This window comes from Pelodiscus sinensis, chromosome 6 (assembly GCF_052426305.1).
Source record: "Pelodiscus sinensis isolate ZL-2025 chromosome 6, ASM5242630v1, whole genome shotgun sequence".
Classification (NCBI taxonomy): Eukaryota; Metazoa; Chordata; order Testudines; family Trionychidae; genus Pelodiscus; species Pelodiscus sinensis.
Genome location: NC_143057.1, coordinates 82,812,853 through 82,831,912, shown reverse-complemented (window position 1 = coordinate 82,831,912; position 19,060 = coordinate 82,812,853). Strand labels below are relative to the sequence as shown.

The 19,060-nt window shown below is 40.8% G+C and overlaps 1 protein-coding gene across 1 annotated transcript in view; it reads right to left on the bottom strand.

Annotated features, from left to right (window-relative positions):
- Positions 1-19,060, bottom strand: part of MCCC2 (methylcrotonyl-CoA carboxylase subunit 2) — an 85,778-nt gene that overhangs the window by 44,330 nt on the left and 22,388 nt on the right. The window contains exon 7 of the mRNA XM_075932240.2: positions 12,943-13,056. Within this exon, the coding sequence (XP_075788355.2) occupies positions 12,943-13,056 (114 nt within the window). The remainder of the gene's footprint in view (positions 1-12,942; positions 13,057-19,060) is intronic.

Below are 19,060 nucleotides of genomic sequence, written 5' to 3'. Positions count from 1 at the left end.
GCTCAAGAGAATGATCTATAAATACTCTTGTTTTTCCTGCAAGCCTAAATTATGTTTGGTCCTACAAAGACATGTGACCATGCCACCTGGTGGTGGAAAACATCTTGAATTTGGTATTTTTCCAGAGAACGTAGAGAATTGAATAAAATTTTAACACTCTGGGAAAATTCTATTTAAGGGATGGCAAGCTAAGAATGGGTGTTTTTAGCTGGCTTTTTAAACTGTATCCCCACCATAAGAGGATGCACAAGAACACCTGGAAAAAAAAGATAACTGTAACAAGAGGGGTGGAGAAGCACTGCTGGGCAAAGGTCAGAGAAAAAGAGCAGCTCTAGCTTGTGAAGAAGCTTATTTCTACACATGAAAGAAGAACTAGGTTGAGAAATATGATTTGTAACAGCTTCTCTTAATGTAATAGGCTTAGCTGATGTGTTTTGTTTTATTTTTGCTTAGTAATTTGCTTCGTTTTCACTTGCAATCAATTAAATCCTACTACTTTATACTTAATAAAAACCATTTATTTATTTTCAATACCAATTTTAATAATTGCTACCGGGGGGAGGGAAATCAACAGCTGTGCATCTCTCTCTTCCACTGATAAAGAGCGTAAAATCTATGAGAGAGTTTAAAGAGAAGCTAGATAATTAATAGAGTTTAAAGAGAAGCTAGATAATTTCATGGAGGTTAGGTCCATAAAAGGCTATTAGCCAGGGGATAAAATGGTGTCCTTGGCCTCTGTTTGTCAGAGGCTGGAGAGGGATGGCAGGAGACAAATCGCTTGATCATTGTCTTCAGTCCACCCTCTCTGGGGCACCTGGTGCTGGCCACTGTCGGCAGACAGGATTCTGGGCTAGATGGACCTTTGGTCTGACCCAGTACGGCCGTTCTTATGTATGTTGAGTTTCTCTATGTAAAACTTTTATAGTGAGTCCAATGGATTTATCTGGGGTGTTGGTGCTGTTTAGGGTTGTGCTCCTTAGTGATGACAAGTCCCTGTAGCTCTGCCCTCCAAAAGCTATCATAAGTGTCTGTAGTACTCTGGTAGGGGGCTGTTATCCCATTGCTGTGCCTTTGTTAGGGGAGAGCAGAGCATCTGGCCCTGCAGAGCAGGTGGTGGGGCACCCCAGCGGGCAGCTAGACAGGCTCAGTGGTATGAGCAGCATATCAGGTAAAAGTCTCAATTGGGTTTCTGTGATCCAACCTGTCACAGTGACCTTGAGGATAGACACCTCTCAAGTTCATAAAATGTTTTATAGAATATGTAATGGAAGTTTCATTGACAACACACCAAGCTCTGGTACATCACTGAACCAGGAGGCAGAGAGCAGGGAAGATACTTTCAGTGAAAACAGGAAAATACCTACAAGCTATGAAGCTGAAAAGTGTTTTTATGGGTACACAGATTGAGATCATGACAAGAATCTGCATATTGTCAGAGGACCGACTGGTGGAATATGCCTGCAATTGCTGACTTGTCTTTCCAGAAAGTGTTGGCCTTAGACTATCTTGTAAAAAACACTAGAATGTCCTTTGCTTCAGTTGACTTTGCCTTGATGTGTGTTCCTTCCTTGTAAGACCCAGCTAAACCTCAACTGATATGTAACATCTCAGAAGAAATTCACAATGATTCGTAACTACTGTAGGGTAGTTAAACACTGGAATAAATTGCCCAGGGAGGTTGTGGAATCCCCATCTCTGGAGATATTTAAGAGTAGGTTAGATAAATGTCTATCAGGGATGGTCTAGACAGTATTTGGTCCTGCCATGTGGGCAGGAGACTGGACTCAGTGACCTCTCGAGGTCCCTTCCAGTCCTACTATTCTAGGATTCTATGATGTCTAAGATGGTGTTATCTTCTTAAGATGTGTGTCTGTAGTTCCTTCCTCTTAGCCTCCCAACTGACAAGTTAGATAGCACTGGATTTTGGTTCAGGAAAAGTCCCTGTATCACATTCAGAGTATAATCCAGACCACTAAGGAGTTGGTGTTAGCACCCGCCCTGCAACCTGGAGTTCCTCACCATGCTTCACTGCTGTGGTTCCCAACTTGGGCTCCTCACAAACAGCCATGCACTATGAGGGTCACACCTTGAGTGTTTGCATACAGCTGCAGCCTGTCAACAACACTGACCTGGACAGCCTTGGTTACTACCTATAGGGTGACCCAACACAATCCCAAAATGTTTGTTCTGCACTGTCCAGCTTATCTGAAGAGTACCAGTATTTTAGGTCCGTTGCCCAATAAGGGAACAAAGTCCAACAGTCTGCTACTTTAAAGAGAGTGACCCAAACAATTCAGTTTGAACACAACATTGAATGAGTCTGATTAAAGAATAAAAAAGTTCAATTAACTACAAAGAAATGATTTTAAGTAACTACAATACAATGTAGTAAAGTCTGAAATGGTTACAAGATAAAATGTTTTCTAGTGCTAAATCTCAAACTAGACTTGGTTCAAGATCAAATCCTTACCCCATGCTCACAACAAGGCTGACCAAATTTCAGGTCAGGATCTCTTCCAAAGTCAAATTGGCTGTTTCCTTTGTCATCTTAGGTGAAAAAGGAAGATAGATCAGGAGAGAGAACTTTAGGCAGTTTTGCCCTTGACTTTATGGCCAGTCATCCTTGAAATGCAAATCCTGATATTTACCTCTAGATAATGTTGATTCCCACTGTGAGATTGGAGTCACAGAGTCTCATGTCATGTGAAAGGTTCCATACTTGTGTTTCCTAAAACATAGATCAATCTGTTACTGTCCTTCTGTCAAAGAATAGTCAACTGACAGGTGACAGCCCATCAACTTTGATGACACATGGCTAAAGCCATGAGCTTGTTCTCTCTCTTTGAGGCTTACCTAATCTCGTAATCACATTTTAGTGATAATATCACCTTATGTTCATAACTATACATGTGTTGCTACATACATTTCACCATGTTGCTACTGAGGAATGAGTAATTAAAATGATACCTCACAAGGCATATTTGGTACAAAGATTATTAGAACAGTGTACAGGATGTGAATAGAGGATACCAATATAGGGCACATTTGGTCAGACTCCATTTCACCATGCTTCGTGTGTACCCAAGAGCTTCCAACCTTGGCTGTGATCCACAAAGGCTAAATGGTCTCAATTGCATTCTCTCAGTTCTAAGTGTCTTTGTGAGCCAGCCTGACTTTTCTTCTTTACACAGACTCCTGAGTGATATACCAAAAGCTTCTGCTTAGAACATGAACAAAGCTAGCACTGTAAGCAATAACAATTTTTTTCTGACTTCCTGCACTTACACACACCACAATTCTAGAAAGTTATTTACTAGAAACTGAATAATTAATTTGAGGGTCACATCTTGAGACATATTATACTCTGTTTCCTTTTATTACACACACCCCTAAACATACAGGAGTCATAAAATGTTCCCCTACATTGGATCTAGTATCCGTGCTAATGAACAGGTTTCTCTGGACCTAATATCAGGTCATGTTAAATACTAAGAATGATTTCACCAAGAGCTTCTAGTACTGGATCTAGACCATGATCTTTATATATTAATTTGCTATAATTGCTGTCTGGAAGCAAAGCATTTGAAAAGAAGGGTCATATGGCATTTGTGAATAAACCACATAGAAGTAAGGAGTCCAAATTGAAAGTATTTCTAACTGTAGCAAAAACTAAGGTATTTCTGGGTGACTCTCATCAATCTTATTTTCAGTAGATTTTCCGGGGGCTTATTTTCATTTTCTGAAGGTTTGGAAAGATAATGCTGCATTTCAATATTTTTACCTAAAATATTGATCACCTTATGAACAACTTGAGGGATCGAGGTCTAAAATGGGCTGCAAGACATTGTTTTTCTCTGTACCCGAAAAAATGTTGGGCTGTTACCAAAATACAGGTTGAACCTCTCTAGTCCAGCACACTCTGGTCTGGCAGCATCTGTGGTACGACATGATTTTATTTAGGTATATGTTCACTTATCACGGGTGTGGCAAAGTTTCCTGCAGTCCCATACAGTTTATTTGCAGCCATCAGTCCTGGCTCTTACTGTTCTGTGCTGTAATTTAGCTCTAATGTAGCCCTAAATGTCTTCTAAGAGCCCAGTAAGCAGTATAAGTGTTGGTAATGTTGCTAGACAATACTGACCTCCCATGATTTAGCAAATTCTCTGGTTCGGCACTGGTCAGGTCCCAAGGGTACCAAACTAGAGAAGTTCAACTTGTACCAGTCTCTCCACTGAATGTGTTCTATTGTTCCAATGTGAAAGAAACTGATCATTGCACCCTTCATCTTCTGATGTTACAAAGGTCTTGATAGGGTTTGTTTATTTCAATTCACTTTGAGGAAAAGATAAACATGTCCCTGGGAACATGACTGAGTTCTATCAAATATAGGGCTGCTAAGTGCTTAAACATTTTCATAATTAATTGTCCTGTTAAATAATAATGGAATGCCATTTATTTTAAACATTTTGGATATTTTCTATATTTTCAAATATGTTGATTTCAATTATAACACAGAATATGAAGTGTACCGTGCTCACTTTATTTTTACTACAAATACATATTTTAAATCACCTCATACAAGTACTTTATAGTGCAAGCTCTTTATCATGAATGTTAAACTTAAAATGTAGATTTATGTTTACAAAAAGCTTTCAAAAATAAAACAATATACAACTATAGAGCTAAAAGTCTACTCAGTCCTACTTCTGTTCAGACAATCACTCAGGCAAGTAAATTTGATTGCAATTTGCAGAAATAATGCTTCCTGCTTCTTGTTTATAATGTCACCTAAAAGTGAGAACTTATAGCTGATGTTGCAAGATATTTATATGCCAGATGCACTAAAACAGGCATGTCCAAAGTCCGGCCCATGGGCCAATTGCGGCCCGTGTTCCGGTTTAATACGGCCCCACAGGTAATTTGGCAATATCTATCTTTTATGGCCCCCAACGAATCCATATGTATTGAGATGAATACATTGTAAAATCTCAGTTAATGTCAGTTGGTCTAAATCAGTTATAAATATATTTGGACACAACATGTATACTTGGTGTTATGTTCCTGTTCATATTTTTTTAACTTAAAAGTTGACAGACAACCTTTATTACCAATAATATGTAATGTACTTTACAATGTTCCTGACATATATTTCAGCTTCCTGGATTTTTTTTCATCTGGCCTTCAGATATGAAAGGCAGAGTGATTTAACACCTGTTTAGATTTGTCATCCATGTGACGAAATGAAAAGTATGCCGTTTGCAATAAACTTTGCATAAAATAGTTAATTTGCATTTAATTTTAATGGTTCAAAGAATGTCAGGCAAAATGGTCGGCCCTCACGCATGTTCACTTCATCAAATCTGGCCCTCTTTGAAAAAAGTTTGGACACCCCTGCACTAAAAGATTCATAGAATCACAGGACTGGTCATTAGGTCCAGTCCCACACACTCATGGCAGGAGCAAGCACTATCTGGACTACCTCGGGTAGATGTCTGTCTAGCCTCTTCGAAACCTCCAAAGATGGTGCATCAAAGTAGGAATTTTATTTGCCTCATTAAGTTTCATGCAAACTTTACTGTCCTATAGTAACCCTGTGTGTGTGTGTGGCTCAGTTTCCCTGGGCACTGTACTAATACCTAGATGGTCATAGGAATTTCAGTGTGATAGCCTCCGACATGTATATAATGGCTACTAACCTTCATAATCTGAGCTCAGGAGGGCGTGCGAACAGTTGATACCTTCTACCCGGGAAGAAGGACAAAGGCTGGAGGAGGACCCTGGCTGGGGGGGCTAGGTCCAGAAGCTGGGGGTGAGTCAGTCTTGGCTGGTTGGGGAAACAGGTGGAGGGGTAGGGTCCTGCCCCTGGGCCCACCTATCCCAAAGATAGATAATACTGATTGCTTCTGGTTATTGTGCTGACAAGTCTGTTCTATGCTGTGTCCCTGTCAACTAATAAATCTTTTGTTCTACCTACCTGTTGGCTGAGAATCACATCAGACTGCAGAGGGGACTGCATGGTCCAGTAACTCCCCCTCATGCTGGTGACAGATAGAGATAAAACAACTTCTCTAGGCAACTTATTCCAGTGCTTAACTCCTCTGACAGGAAGTTTTTCATGATGTCCAACCTAAACCTCCCTTGCTGCAATTTAAGCCCATTGCTTCTTCTCCTATCAGAAGTTAAAGATAATTATTTTTCTCTCTCCTCCTTGCAACAAACTTTTAGGTACTTTAAAACTGTTACGTGCCTTCTCAGTCTTCTTTTTTCCAAACTAAACAAACCCAATTCTTTCAATCTTCCCTCATAGGTCATGTTTTCTAGAACTTTAAGCACCTTGTTGCTCTTCTCTGGACTTTTTCCAATTTGTCCACATCTTTCCTGAAATGTGCTGTCCACAACTGGACACGATTTCCCATCTGAGGATTAATCAGCATGCAGTAGAGCAGAAGAATTACTTCTTTTCTCTTGCTTACAACATTCCTGCTTATACATCCCAGAATGATGTTTGGGTTTTTTTTCTGCAACAGTTTCACACTGTTGACTCATATTTAGCTTGTGGTCTATTATGGTTCCCCGATTCCTTTCCGCATTACTCATTCCTGGCCAGACATTTTCCATTTTGTATGTGTGCAAATAATTGTTTCTTTTTATGTGAAGTACTTTCTTTGCATTTGTCCTCATTGAATTTCATCCTATTTATCTCAGACCATTTTGCCAATTTGTTCAGATAATTTTAATTATAATCCTATCCTCTAAAACACTTGCAACCCCTCCCATCTTAGTATCATCTGCAAACTGTATAAGCATACTATCTATGCCATTATCTAAATCATTAATGAAGATAGTGAACAGAACTGGACCCAGAACTAATCCCTGCGGAACCACACTCTTTTATGCTGTTCTAGCATGACTTACTACTCTTTGGGAATGGTTATACAACCAATTATGCACCCACTTGCTAATAGTTCCATCTAGGTTGTATTTCCTTACATTGTTAATGAGAAGGTCATGCGAGACTGTATCAAAAGTCTTAGCAAAGTATAGCTATAACACATCTTCCACTTTCCCCACCCACATCTACAAGGCTTGTTATCCTGTCAAAGAAAGCTATCAGGTTAGTTTGACATGATTTGTTTGACTATTTATTTGACCATGCTGACTATTACTTATCACCTTATCTTCTAGATGTTTGCAAATGAATGTTTCATTATTTGCTCCAGTATCTTTCCTGGTACAGAAGTTAAGCTGACTGATCTGTAATTTCCTGGCTTGTCCTCATTTCTTTTGTTTTAAATAAATGGACACTAAATTTGGCCTATTCCAGTCTTCTGGAATCTCTCACTGATGGTTGTTGTGGGGGAGCCTTACCTACCCCCAAAACACACCTGTTTACATACCATTGATTCTAGCCTGGTATCAGTGAAAGGATTTTCCTTATAGCCTGCTTAATTCTTGCCATGGATCTTGCTCATTCTCTGGCTGGGAGCCTGGTTTCCAGTAGCCTGCCTGTCTGTCATGTCTTGCCCATCCAGTGTCTGGGGGCTGGTACCTCTGTGGTCCTTAGATTGACCTTGCACCAGCCAACTAGGAGCAAGTTTTCTTGCATCCTGTTTGTTCTTTCTGAGAGAAGGAGCAAAAAGGTACTGTCCTACAAAACCTCCCCAGAAAGCCAAAAGATATACAATTTTTAGTTTAGCAGTTCTGAGGAGAAGACACTCACAGCCAAGGAAGAAACAGAGATAATTAGTTAAATATATTTTACAAATCTTGTGAAGGATTCACTTCAAAGAAAGACCTACAAAGTCTGCCATATATGCTGTTTAGAGGCAAAGAATTCCGGGAAATTGTTTCTGAAGGGATAGTCCCAAGTCCAGGCTCAGGACAAAGATTTGATTTGCCCCAGTTGCCATGCAGTTGGAGAACAGCATACTGTAAAGAACATCTGATGTAGAAGGGGCTGAATAATCCAATACTTAATGTTTTAAGAAAGTGTTTAAGTTATTATGGAAAGTTAGTGTGTGAAAAAAGAAAATAATTTGGAAGTGAATCTTATATAATTGTTAATCCAATACAAACATAGCTCATGCTATCTCCAAAATGTTATCTCTGGCAATGGCCAGCACCAAATCCATCAAATGAAGATGCAAGAAACCTCACAATAGATAGTTATGGAATAACTATGAAAAAGACAAGCTTTTTGATCACCTTAATTGGACAATGGTAGCTTATGTCCTAAAGTAATTTGGGTTTACCCACTTCCTATTTTTCTTTCCCAGTATAAATTATGGATGTTATCTCTACTACATATCTAATTCTTTTTTTTCCCAACTAAGTGCTTTGCCTCAATAAAAGATTATATGTAGTATCTGGGATCATCTGGTCTTACTGACATTTGTGTTTTCAAGTTATGTGTCTATTTACATTTATGCTATTGTCCACAAGAAAATCCCAATCATCACTCTAATTAAAAGAGAGAAAATAAGTGTACATAAAAATCCTTAGTTTTGAGGAAAGTTCTGAGTTTATATATAATTAATTAGCTTCCAATCTGGTGAACAGGATTAATACAAGACACATAAAAGAAAGAAGACTGAGTTAATGCATTTAAAATTACATAATTGGTGACTGAAAAATTCTAAAAGGAAACGAACAACAAATTAATTAGCACTAAATGGCAGTTTCGTCATTCAGTACTTGCTATTGATTATTACATTTGTTTATGCTGATCACTTTGTTCTTTTCTTCAAACTAGAAAATCTCCATTGAAAGAAAAACATTGAAAATTCTTTCCCAGCCTAAACAATAACATGATTTTGTGCTTCGTTTCCCTCCCACCCACACATTTCAATTACGTTTTTGCTCTGAGAGCTTTGGAAAGCACAGTTAGCATTGAGCAATTACCAGGTACAAGCAAAAAATGTGTTTCAATAACTATATATGCTTATTTTTGAACTCCACCAGAGTTATACAACTTCCCCATATACAGAATCAAGTAAATTTACCAAATGCTGATTAATAGGATTAAATAAAACTAAAGAGAAGGGAGTGGATTCAGATGCCAGCCTGGACCATGGGAATAAGAAAAATGCCATTCAGGTAAAAACAGAATGCCATAAAATGTGAAAAAATAGCCAGCAGCAGTAATTTTGAGCTGGGAGAAGCAAAGTTATGGAATCATGCACAATGGACTGGTGACTTTTTTTTTTTTAATAATCTTGTATGTCCATCTAGCTATACTTATAAATGACATTGCTGTATGTTCCCTGTGACCTAATCTAACTGCACATGAATATGTATAAATTCTCTCAGCAGAGTCCCCCATCTCTGTCACCCTAGGAATTGGGAAATGTGATGTAATCAGCAAAAGACTTAACAGCTGATTTTCCTATTTATACATACACAAGTGCAAGCACTTATGAGAGATATGTGGTTTCTACTAATTTTAGGGAACTGTAGCCCCTTCAGTAGTTCTCCAAATCATCTAGTAGTAAAGTGCTGCATCACATCACTTTGTTTAACAATATAGTTTACTAGAATATTTACTTAGCATTGCTTGGATCCTTAACTGAACTAATTTTTTTTTTTTTTTTTTAAATAATTGCTCTCAGGTGGGGCTGGGGATGAGGATTTCAATATACACCAGCATTTCCCAAACTACGGGCTGTGGCCTGGTACCGGGCGATGGGAAAAAAAATACCGGGCCTCAGTGTGGCTGCCGGGAGGGGAGCAGGGTTGGCTGGGAGGAGGTGTTTCTGTGGGGGAAACCGGCCGCCGGGAAGCAGGGTTGGGGGCTGCGGGGCTGTCCGGCAGAGATCGGGGAGGAGGGGAGGGGAGAGGAGAGGAGGAGGCTGGGGCGGCCAGCGGAAGCAGGGCTGGATGGGTGGGGGAGGCTGGCTGAGGGAGATCGGGAGGAGAAGGACAGGAGAACCAGCCTCCGGAAGCAGGGCTGGACAGGGGCAGCGGGGCTGGCCAGAGAAGATCGGGAGGAGAAACGGGGGAGAATCGGCCGGCTGAGAGGGGGTGGGAAGAGTGGGGCTGGTCGGTGGGGTCGTCGGGGGGAGTGGGGCTGGCTGGGTGAGATCGGTGGGTCATGGGGGGGGAAGCGAATCGGCCAGCGGGAAGCGGGACTGACCCGGGCACATGCAGACCTGGGCACAAGAGTGAGTCTGGCCCCAATGATTCCATTTTGCCCCCCCACCCCCATATCCTCCCTCGAGTAGTTGCAAACTGCCTGGCTGGTAGACACACTCACACAGTGTTAGCGCATCTACCAGCCAGGAAGTTCGCAGCTACGGACTGATACATCTAATAATAATAAAATGTACCTAATTAGAAAATATCGGACATTTTATGTGTCCGGTATTTTCTCAATTTGTTTCCTGGACAGAACCCTCAAATACCAGACTATCCAGTACAAAACCAGACACCTGGCAATCCTACCCCTCCTTGCACCCTCACTCCTAGCCAGATATCCTACCCCCAATCTGCTCCTGCTCCCGCCTCCTAGAGTGCCCGTGCAGCACTGGGTCCCCCAAGCCCTGGCCCAGGCTGGGCGGAGGATGCAGCCGGGTGAAACACTGAAAATTTATTCATTTTTAATTCTTTTTTTATATATGCCTTTATATTTTTGGGATGCAAAAAAACAGTACTGAAAAAAACAGGTTCCAACTAAAGTAAAAAGTTTGGGAAACCCTGGTCTAGTCAGCTTTCTATCCATCTTACAGTCCATTTATCCAATCCATATTCCCTTAACTTGCTGGCAAGAATATTGTGGGTGGCTGTATCAAAAACTTTGCTGACGTTGGCACTGGGGGCTTTGGGAGGACCAGAAACAATTTATTTGAATATTCATCATTTGTTTAATGAATATGCAAATATGCAAATGAATGTTACCGGTCCTCCAAAAGCTGGTGAATGGATTTACTGGTCCCCATGTCAAAAAGTTTGGGAACCCCTGGTATACACAACTCTCTCAAATATATAGTAGATTGTGGAATAAACTACTGCAGAATCATAAGTGGGCTTTGTGAGTGTGCAAATTATTACAAAATGAAGTGACCTTTGTTCTGTAATACAACATCCAAAGGAGGAGCTATTCCAGAATAGCTATTCTGCTCAACTTCCCCATTTTCTTCAATTTACCCCACAGGCAAGCCCTTAGTTCTACAAGTCCTACACATTGGGTGAATTCCCGGCTCCACTGAAATTAATGGCAAAATGCCTACTATCTTCAATGGGTCAAGATTTCATCTATTGTTTTTAACATGTCATCTATTTCCAGTGGGGGGAGGGATAGCTCAGTGGTTTGAGCATTGGCCTGGTAAACCCACAGTTGTGAGTTCAATCTTTGAGGAGGCCATTTAGAGGTTTAGGGCAAAAATTTATCAGGGATGGTATCTGGTCCTGCTGTGAAGGCAGGGGACTGGACTCAACTCAATGACCTTTCAAGGTCCCTTCCAGTTCTAGGAGATAGGCAATCTCCATTCATATCAGTCCCTCTTGTAATGTAAAGAATCTACATTATTCATGATTTAAGTAAAATTTAATCCTATTTGACCATTAACATTGAGCAAATAGCACATCTTAACCTCTTTTCTAAATTGCATCCTATAGTTAATTTAAAGTAAAATGATCTATGTGAGGCCTGGCCTATAATTAAAATTTATATTAGCAAAAGTGTCTCAGTGTGATTTTTTTATTATTTTACTTAATCAACATAAGTGACCGGGAGTCCTGTGGCACCTTATAGATTAACAGATTTATTGGAGCATAAGCTTTTGTGGGCAAAGACCCACTTCATCAGATACATAGGACTCCTGGTCACTTTTGCAGGTTCAGACTAACACGGCTACCCCTCTGATACGAATCAACATAGTTACACCAGTATAAGCCCTAGAGCAGTGGTGGGCAGCTTATTGTTTGCCCATCGCATGCAGCCCATCAGGGCTCTATGGGAGGCCCACGAGACATTTTGTTTACTATTGTCCATGAGCAGGGTTGCCAGAGTCCACTGGTTTCCATTCACATTGTTTTTTTCCTACTGACATTACTAAAACAACATGCACATAAAGCAAGGGCACAGGAAATGAGGTGTGTGCTGATTGAACACAACACTGCCAGTGAGAGCCCTCTGCATCCAATCAGAGCACTGCTGTAGTTCAATCAGCAGACTCCACAAATTCTAGCTACATAAACACAGTTAGCAAAACTACCCTATCTCAGAAGACCATCTTGGTTATGACAATCTTGAGGCCCAGTGAGATGAAGGAGGGCTGCCCATCACTGCCTTAGAATATATTAGCAAAGAAGTGCTTTTGCCAGGATAAGTTTTTCATAAAAGAGAAATAAACTAACATGATCTCATTTATACACTACAAGTTGAATGTCTCTAGTCCAGGACTCTCTGGTCCAGCAACATCCATGATCCGGCATCACTGGGGACCCCAACACTGGAGTGCCACAGGGAATACCTGGTGCAGAAGGACCAGGGATATAGCCGGACCACAGAGCCAGGCTGGCAGCTGGGAGCAGAGCCCTGGGACAGTGGGCCAGAGTCTGGGAGCAGAGCTCAATGGCAGGAGCCAGGCCACAGGCAGCAGGCAGGGCCCAGCCAGGAACAAGGGGGGTGGGAGTCGGGGTGGGGAGAGCTGGGCAACAATGACCTCCCCTGGTGCAGCAAATTCCCTAGTTCAGAACCAGTGAGGTCCCAAGGGTGCCGGACGAGGGAAGTCCAATCAGTACTAGTGTTATACCGCTACTGAAGACAATTATGAGATTTAAGATTTTAAAAACTCAAAACTAACCTTAATTAAGTCACTAATTTATTTGGAGCAAAAGAGGTCATAGAGAAAGGCTGAACTATTTATACAGTTGTACTGTTTTCAGACATGCAAATACAAAAATTGTTTTAAATTATGTTGCTAAAAAGATGTGTCTACTTACCAATGGAGGGCCACCCAAGAAAATTGTTCCCTGTTTGCCAACTATAATACTTTCATCAGCCATTGCAGGTACATATGCTCCTCCCGCTGTACAAGATCCCATTACCACTGCTATCTGAAGGAAAAACAGCAATATATTTATTGACAAATTAGTCAAAGCTCTTTGAAATTCAAAGGCACACGGTTACTAATCTCTTGTACAGGTTTTGGCAAAGGTTCACAAAAAGTGACATGTGATTATTAATGTCCATGCAGAGCAGCTATAAGTTTTGGTTAGGTTGGGTTTTTTTAAGTATTTCTTTGATAACTACATGGCATCTCTCTAGCTAAGTTTATGACCCATATAATCTTAGCATCCAAATGCTTACCAGTGCCAGATTCTCAGTTGGTGAAAATCAGCATAGCTCCACTGAAGTGAATTGCTGATATATACAAGTACGAAGTCCCTAGGTATAAGTGTCTGAGGACTGATGGCAGGACATTTTAAGAGGAGGTGCCTTAATTTCACTGGGAAATGATAGGTCTAGCAACAGAGCCCATGCTGGTTGACCTTAAGAGCAAACCGTAAGCACACTTCTTTTCTCTGGCTTTTGCCTGATATGGTATTGATGTCATGTTTATTTCTAATAGTGAGGTGTAATTATTATTACACCACACAAAGATAATTTAGTGGTGTTTTAAAAGAACTGACTTCTGCCCAGATCTACAGTGATGGGTGGGATTCTTAAAAATCCAAAAACAAATGTATAAGAAAAATAATGTAGCAGCCAGTGATACCAGAATGAAGTCTCAGATCCAGTTTTAAGAAGGATTCACAAGCAAGGCCTTTCAAGGCAGGTTACAGAATAAAGTGGTAACATTGGTATAGAGAAAGCAGGCAGTCTAATGTCATTTGGACCCAACTGATCTAGCCTAACACAGCAATAGGAGCAAAATACTGATATTTTTCAAAACAGGTCACTACCTAAGTTCCCTCTAAGTTGCACAGCCGTGTGACTGCATAGCTATTTTCTAAGCCCTGCTCAGAGGTTGAACGCTCCTGCACAGGCAGAGAGCTCAGCTGACCATCAGGGGGCAGGGTGTCTAGCTAAGCAGAAGCTAAACAGAGCTGCCACTTCTTTAACTGAAGAGCTCCAAGAACAGATAAGCAGGCAAGATAAGGAGGGGGAAGAAGTAGCTGGGGGGAGTGAGTGAGTAATTAATTGGCTTGAGAGAAAGTCAGAGGGGCAGAGAGTTTGGAGAGTCCTATCTGCCCGAGGAAACGGACAGAGAGAAAGAGAGAGAGAAGTAGAAATCCTGCAGTCTCTTGAATCTTCCTGCGCTGGGAAGGGTGAGGCATTTGTGCAGTGAGGTGGAGGCAGGGGGGCAGTTTGTTTAGGGTATCCTGACTCATTTGCTGCAATCCTCTCTGACTGTCTAGGTTAGAGGGGATGGGTAAAAGCAGGCTGCATGGGGGAGGGAGGGTGCCAGCAGGAGAGTTGCATGATTACATTTCAAACAAAGTTTACATGGGTGTTAATGGCTTAAGAGAAGAAAGAAAAATATTCTTTTAACAGATATTTTTTGGAATGTTGCAGATATCTAAAACTCTGAACTTAATGATTTTTTCAACATCCTGTGTTACAAGTAATATATAGTAAACTGCATTGCATTAAAGCCAGATTTTTTATATGTGGTACAGTTTTGGCTCTTCTAAGTCAGAAATAGCAAGTAGTAGGTATGATGCTAGTTTTACAGGATGAAACCTTATTTACAAACTCTTTGAAACATGCATCTGTCTACAAATCCAGAAGCCATGTGTTAATTTGTTCTGGGGCTTCTACTCTTTGAGGTGGTGACACACACAAGGTAAAAGTTTCAAACCAGGAGAACTTTTATCTGTTTTTACAGCGTGGATCCTAAACATTCCCCAGAGAAACTAATAAGCCGTAGTGAATTCCTTTTACTCTCCTTTCCAGTGTCAGTAAATACTGTATTAGTCATGCTCTCCTTGCAAATGCTATTTTTAGTTGACTCATAGATTTGTTTGGCATCTTAAAAACTGAGATGTGTGTGGATAATATGAATTTTGCTTTGTTTACTAACTTGAGTTGCTAGAAAGGATGATGATACACAGGGCCTGATGAACCACAGCGAAAGCCGCTCACCAGCCCTGCACTGCGCACGTGCAAGAGGCACAATGCGCATGCATGCGGCGCTGGTAAACAGGCGCCGGGCTGAAATCTACTCGCCAAGGGCGAGTAGATTCAATAGATTGTCGAGCCCTGATGATACATTTACTCCAAGGGTGGTGGTATTTTTTTTATTTGATTTCAAATTAAATATCGTAATTAAATATAATTAACTATCCCTTGTTTTAATTTTCTTCCACACATATGGACTGTTATATAGATGTTTTATTTGTGTGTGTGTGTGTGTGTGTTTTATTTATTATATAATATAATATAATATAATATAATATAATATAATATAATATAATATAATATAATATAATATAATATAATATAATATAATATAATATAATATAATATAATATAATATAATATAATATAATATAATATAATATAATATAATATAATAATGTATTGGTGGTGCATATATCCACACACTGGCTCAATATTGCTGTTACGCATAAGAAATTTCAACTCACCCAAAAGAAAATTCAATCCGCCTACAGACAGAAAGGCTACAACTACACTGGCCACAATTTCCGGAAAAGGGATGCAAATCAGGTAAGTCAGGATAGGGAAATCCACGGGGGATTTAAATATCCCCCGCGGATTTAAATAAACATGTCCGCCGCTTTTTTTCCGGCTTGGGGAAAAGCCGGAATAAAAGCGTCTAGACTGGCGCGATCCTCCGGAATAAAGCCCTTTTCCGGAGGATCTCTTATTCCTACTTTGAAGGAAAAAGAGATCCTCCAGAAAAGGGCTTTATTCCGGAGGATCGCGCCAGTCTAGACGCTTTTTTTCCGGCTTTTCCCCAAGCCGGAAAAAAAGCGGCGGACATGTTTATTTAAATCCGCGGGGGATATTTAAATCCCCCGTGGATTTCCCTATCCTGACTTACCTGATTTGCATCCCTTTTCCGGAAATTGTGGCCAGTGTAGACGTAGCCAGAAAATGTTAGAGGGAACACTGGCCACTACATGCTTGGCACAATGGTCACCCTCAAGCAATAGGAGAGAAAGTAAACAAAAGATAAAGGACCAAGAAGAGTGGTGGTTAGATGAAGAGCTCATCCTCCTTGCTAAAAGGTTAACGGAATGAGGTCCATGCCTATGGGGACAAGGTTATTTCCAGTGGAGGAATGCCCTGAAGACTGCTTGTGGGGAGGCTGAAACATTCTGTAAGCACATGAAACCAAAACCAAAACTAAAGAAAAAGGCTCTCGAAGCAGCAGCAGCATGGGCAACAGGGAAAGCTGTCACTAATCTGTCCAGCCTGGAGCACTCCAGGAAAGACAACTAGAGGGTTACAAATTCAGTTTGGACTTATCTAAGAATAATTTGGCTGAATTTAAGGCATCTGAGTGTGCCAGTGCAGCTTCTGCATTACAGAATACAATAACTTTACAGGTGAAAACAGGAGAGTGTGAGCATCTGAAAATGAAAGTACAAAGTTGAATGGGGAGGCGCCTACATTTCAAACGAAGCTAAAGATATTCAGGAAGCTGTCAGAATGGTGTTACAAGAAAATAAAGACTGGGTCCCAGATAACACTGACCCAACAGTGTGTAAGCAGCAAATAAAGAAACTGAAAACCCAGTTGGAAACCCAGTGGGGCACAGCAGAAGTAAGGGGAGGTGTGAGTGTGGGCATGGAATCTGTAAAGACAGTTGTCTGGGTCCTGAAAAGAAAGATCCTGGATGGTCATAATCTCCACTTACTGAGGGCTCCTAAAGCCCCTGGCAAAAAGGGGGCATCAGGATTTGAAATTAAAAGCAAGGGTGATAACAAGAACACAACATGACCCAAATGATGCACAAAAATAAAGAGAAATAAAGCAAAATATTAGAGATTTCTGATTTTACCGCAGCTCAGCTATGGGTAGCTGCTCAGCTATTGGGAATGCTAGAAAGCAATACATGTCTGGATTGAATGATGAAGGTGTTGGCAGGGACATGGTGGAGGCCAGCAGATTATGAGGTTCAAGCCCAGGTCTGTACTAGTGCTTCTGACCAACTTGTTTAATTAGTTAACTTGTTAAACATTAAATTTAAACAGGGGTGAGAGGTGGATTAGTGGGGGAGAGAAGGGCGCCATCACAGCTGGGCTCAAGCAGCTATGTAATTGATACCACTGAGATAGTACACCGCCGTTTGCTCATCCCCAAGAACGCGTGGTTTGCTGACCATGTGAGCCCCTGCTACCATGCCCGACCCACCACTGTGGGAAGGGAAAGTTGCACACTCCCAGCAAACGGGAGGGGGAGATTGTGGCAAATACAAGGTAATTGTGTAAGCTCCTACCACCATGGCTGACTCCTGCTTCCACCAGCAGGCCCTTCTGCATGTGGGCATCAAAGTAATGAAATTAGCTACAAATACAATAAGAAATAAAGTAGTCAAAAGTTTCAAGTGAGAGGAGGTGCCAAAGACCCTCCTGAGTTGGGACATCATTTGGTCTATGCGTGCCCCTGATTACAGTAGAACATTCTACCGTTAAAAATCAATGAACCTAGAAAGAAGAGTTTCTGTTATACTGTGGCATCAGTGTCAAGGAGAGCACCTTTGCTATAAGGAAGTGAAGGTAATATGCGAGTTAAAAAGTTATCTTTGTTGCCCGTAAGAAACAGTTTTGTCTGTCTAACCACAGTAAGCTGAGAGAGAGAGAGAGAGAGAGAGAGAGAGAGAGAAATTTAGTTGGTCACAGTGCTTTGTTAACAAATTTTAAAGTATGTCATTTCATAGCTGCTTTTTTGTCTAAATGAAAAGAAAAAAACATGACTACTGAAAAAGAAATAAGATAAATCACTTGGCACCCACTCTGGATTCATTCCAATCAAAGAGAAATAAAAATAGTCAAGTAGAATAAGATTCTGTACTAGTGTCACCAAAATTAGATTCAACTCCAGTGGCAGCAACAGTCTGATTTTCTTCAGAACACAATTTTTTCATTATTGACATTACCAACAATGGACATTAAGCCAAGAACAATGAGCTCCCATGTCAAAGTAATTAACACGGTTAGAAAATATAATCTAGCAAAATATTTTTGTCAGTACAAGTCTAAGAAAATATCTTTTCAGATAAGGAAGATAATCCAAATCACTGCTGCGCATTAACAGATTTTCAAAACACAAACAGATGCCCATTGAAATAAGAAAGGATAAAAACCAAACTTCCAGGAAAAGTAAAGAGATCTTGATATAAAATCTAAAATAACCCTTAAGTAAAAAGAGCTGCAGTAAAAATACTTTCCCACTGTAAATATTTTCAGAGACCTATCATCGTTGTCATATTAAACATAAGGATAGATATGTTTTGTCTAGGGATATTAAAATGTGCAAGAAGGGGAGAGTAGTGAAGGTGTAACCACTGAAAATTTCAGTGGTTATACTTTTACACGTGGAGGGGGTGGCTCTGAGGGAGCTTGTGTGCACTTGAGCTGGCCTTTAACCCAGCTTCCTATGCATACCAGCTCCCATGGTGCCGCCTGCCTCCCCCCCACCTCCATCAAACTGCTGCCATCAAACACAAGCACCAGGGGAGGGGGTAGAGAGAGAGCGCATGCAGCTCTGCAAGCACCAGCTCACACTTGCTCCCTTCACACACACGCCCACTCCCACACAGAGGGAGCAGAACAGTGGGGGAGTAGGGGGGGGACTTGTGTGTAACTGTGAAGGTTAACCAGTGAGCCCAGACTCAATTTTTTTAAGTCAGTTTTTTGCTTATATAAAACCCAATATGTTTCCTCTACTGACTCCATATAATGGTCAAACTATTTGTAGGAGGGAAGGAGGATTAGCAGAGTTGGCAGAACAACCCATCTGATTAGAAAAACTGTATACACATTGAAATGGCAATAGAATCTTGCACATATTAGAGGAGTTCGGGTTTTGCTAGGTTTTTTTTATTTATTTGGCTATTGAATACAGAGAATGAATACAGAGAATTAA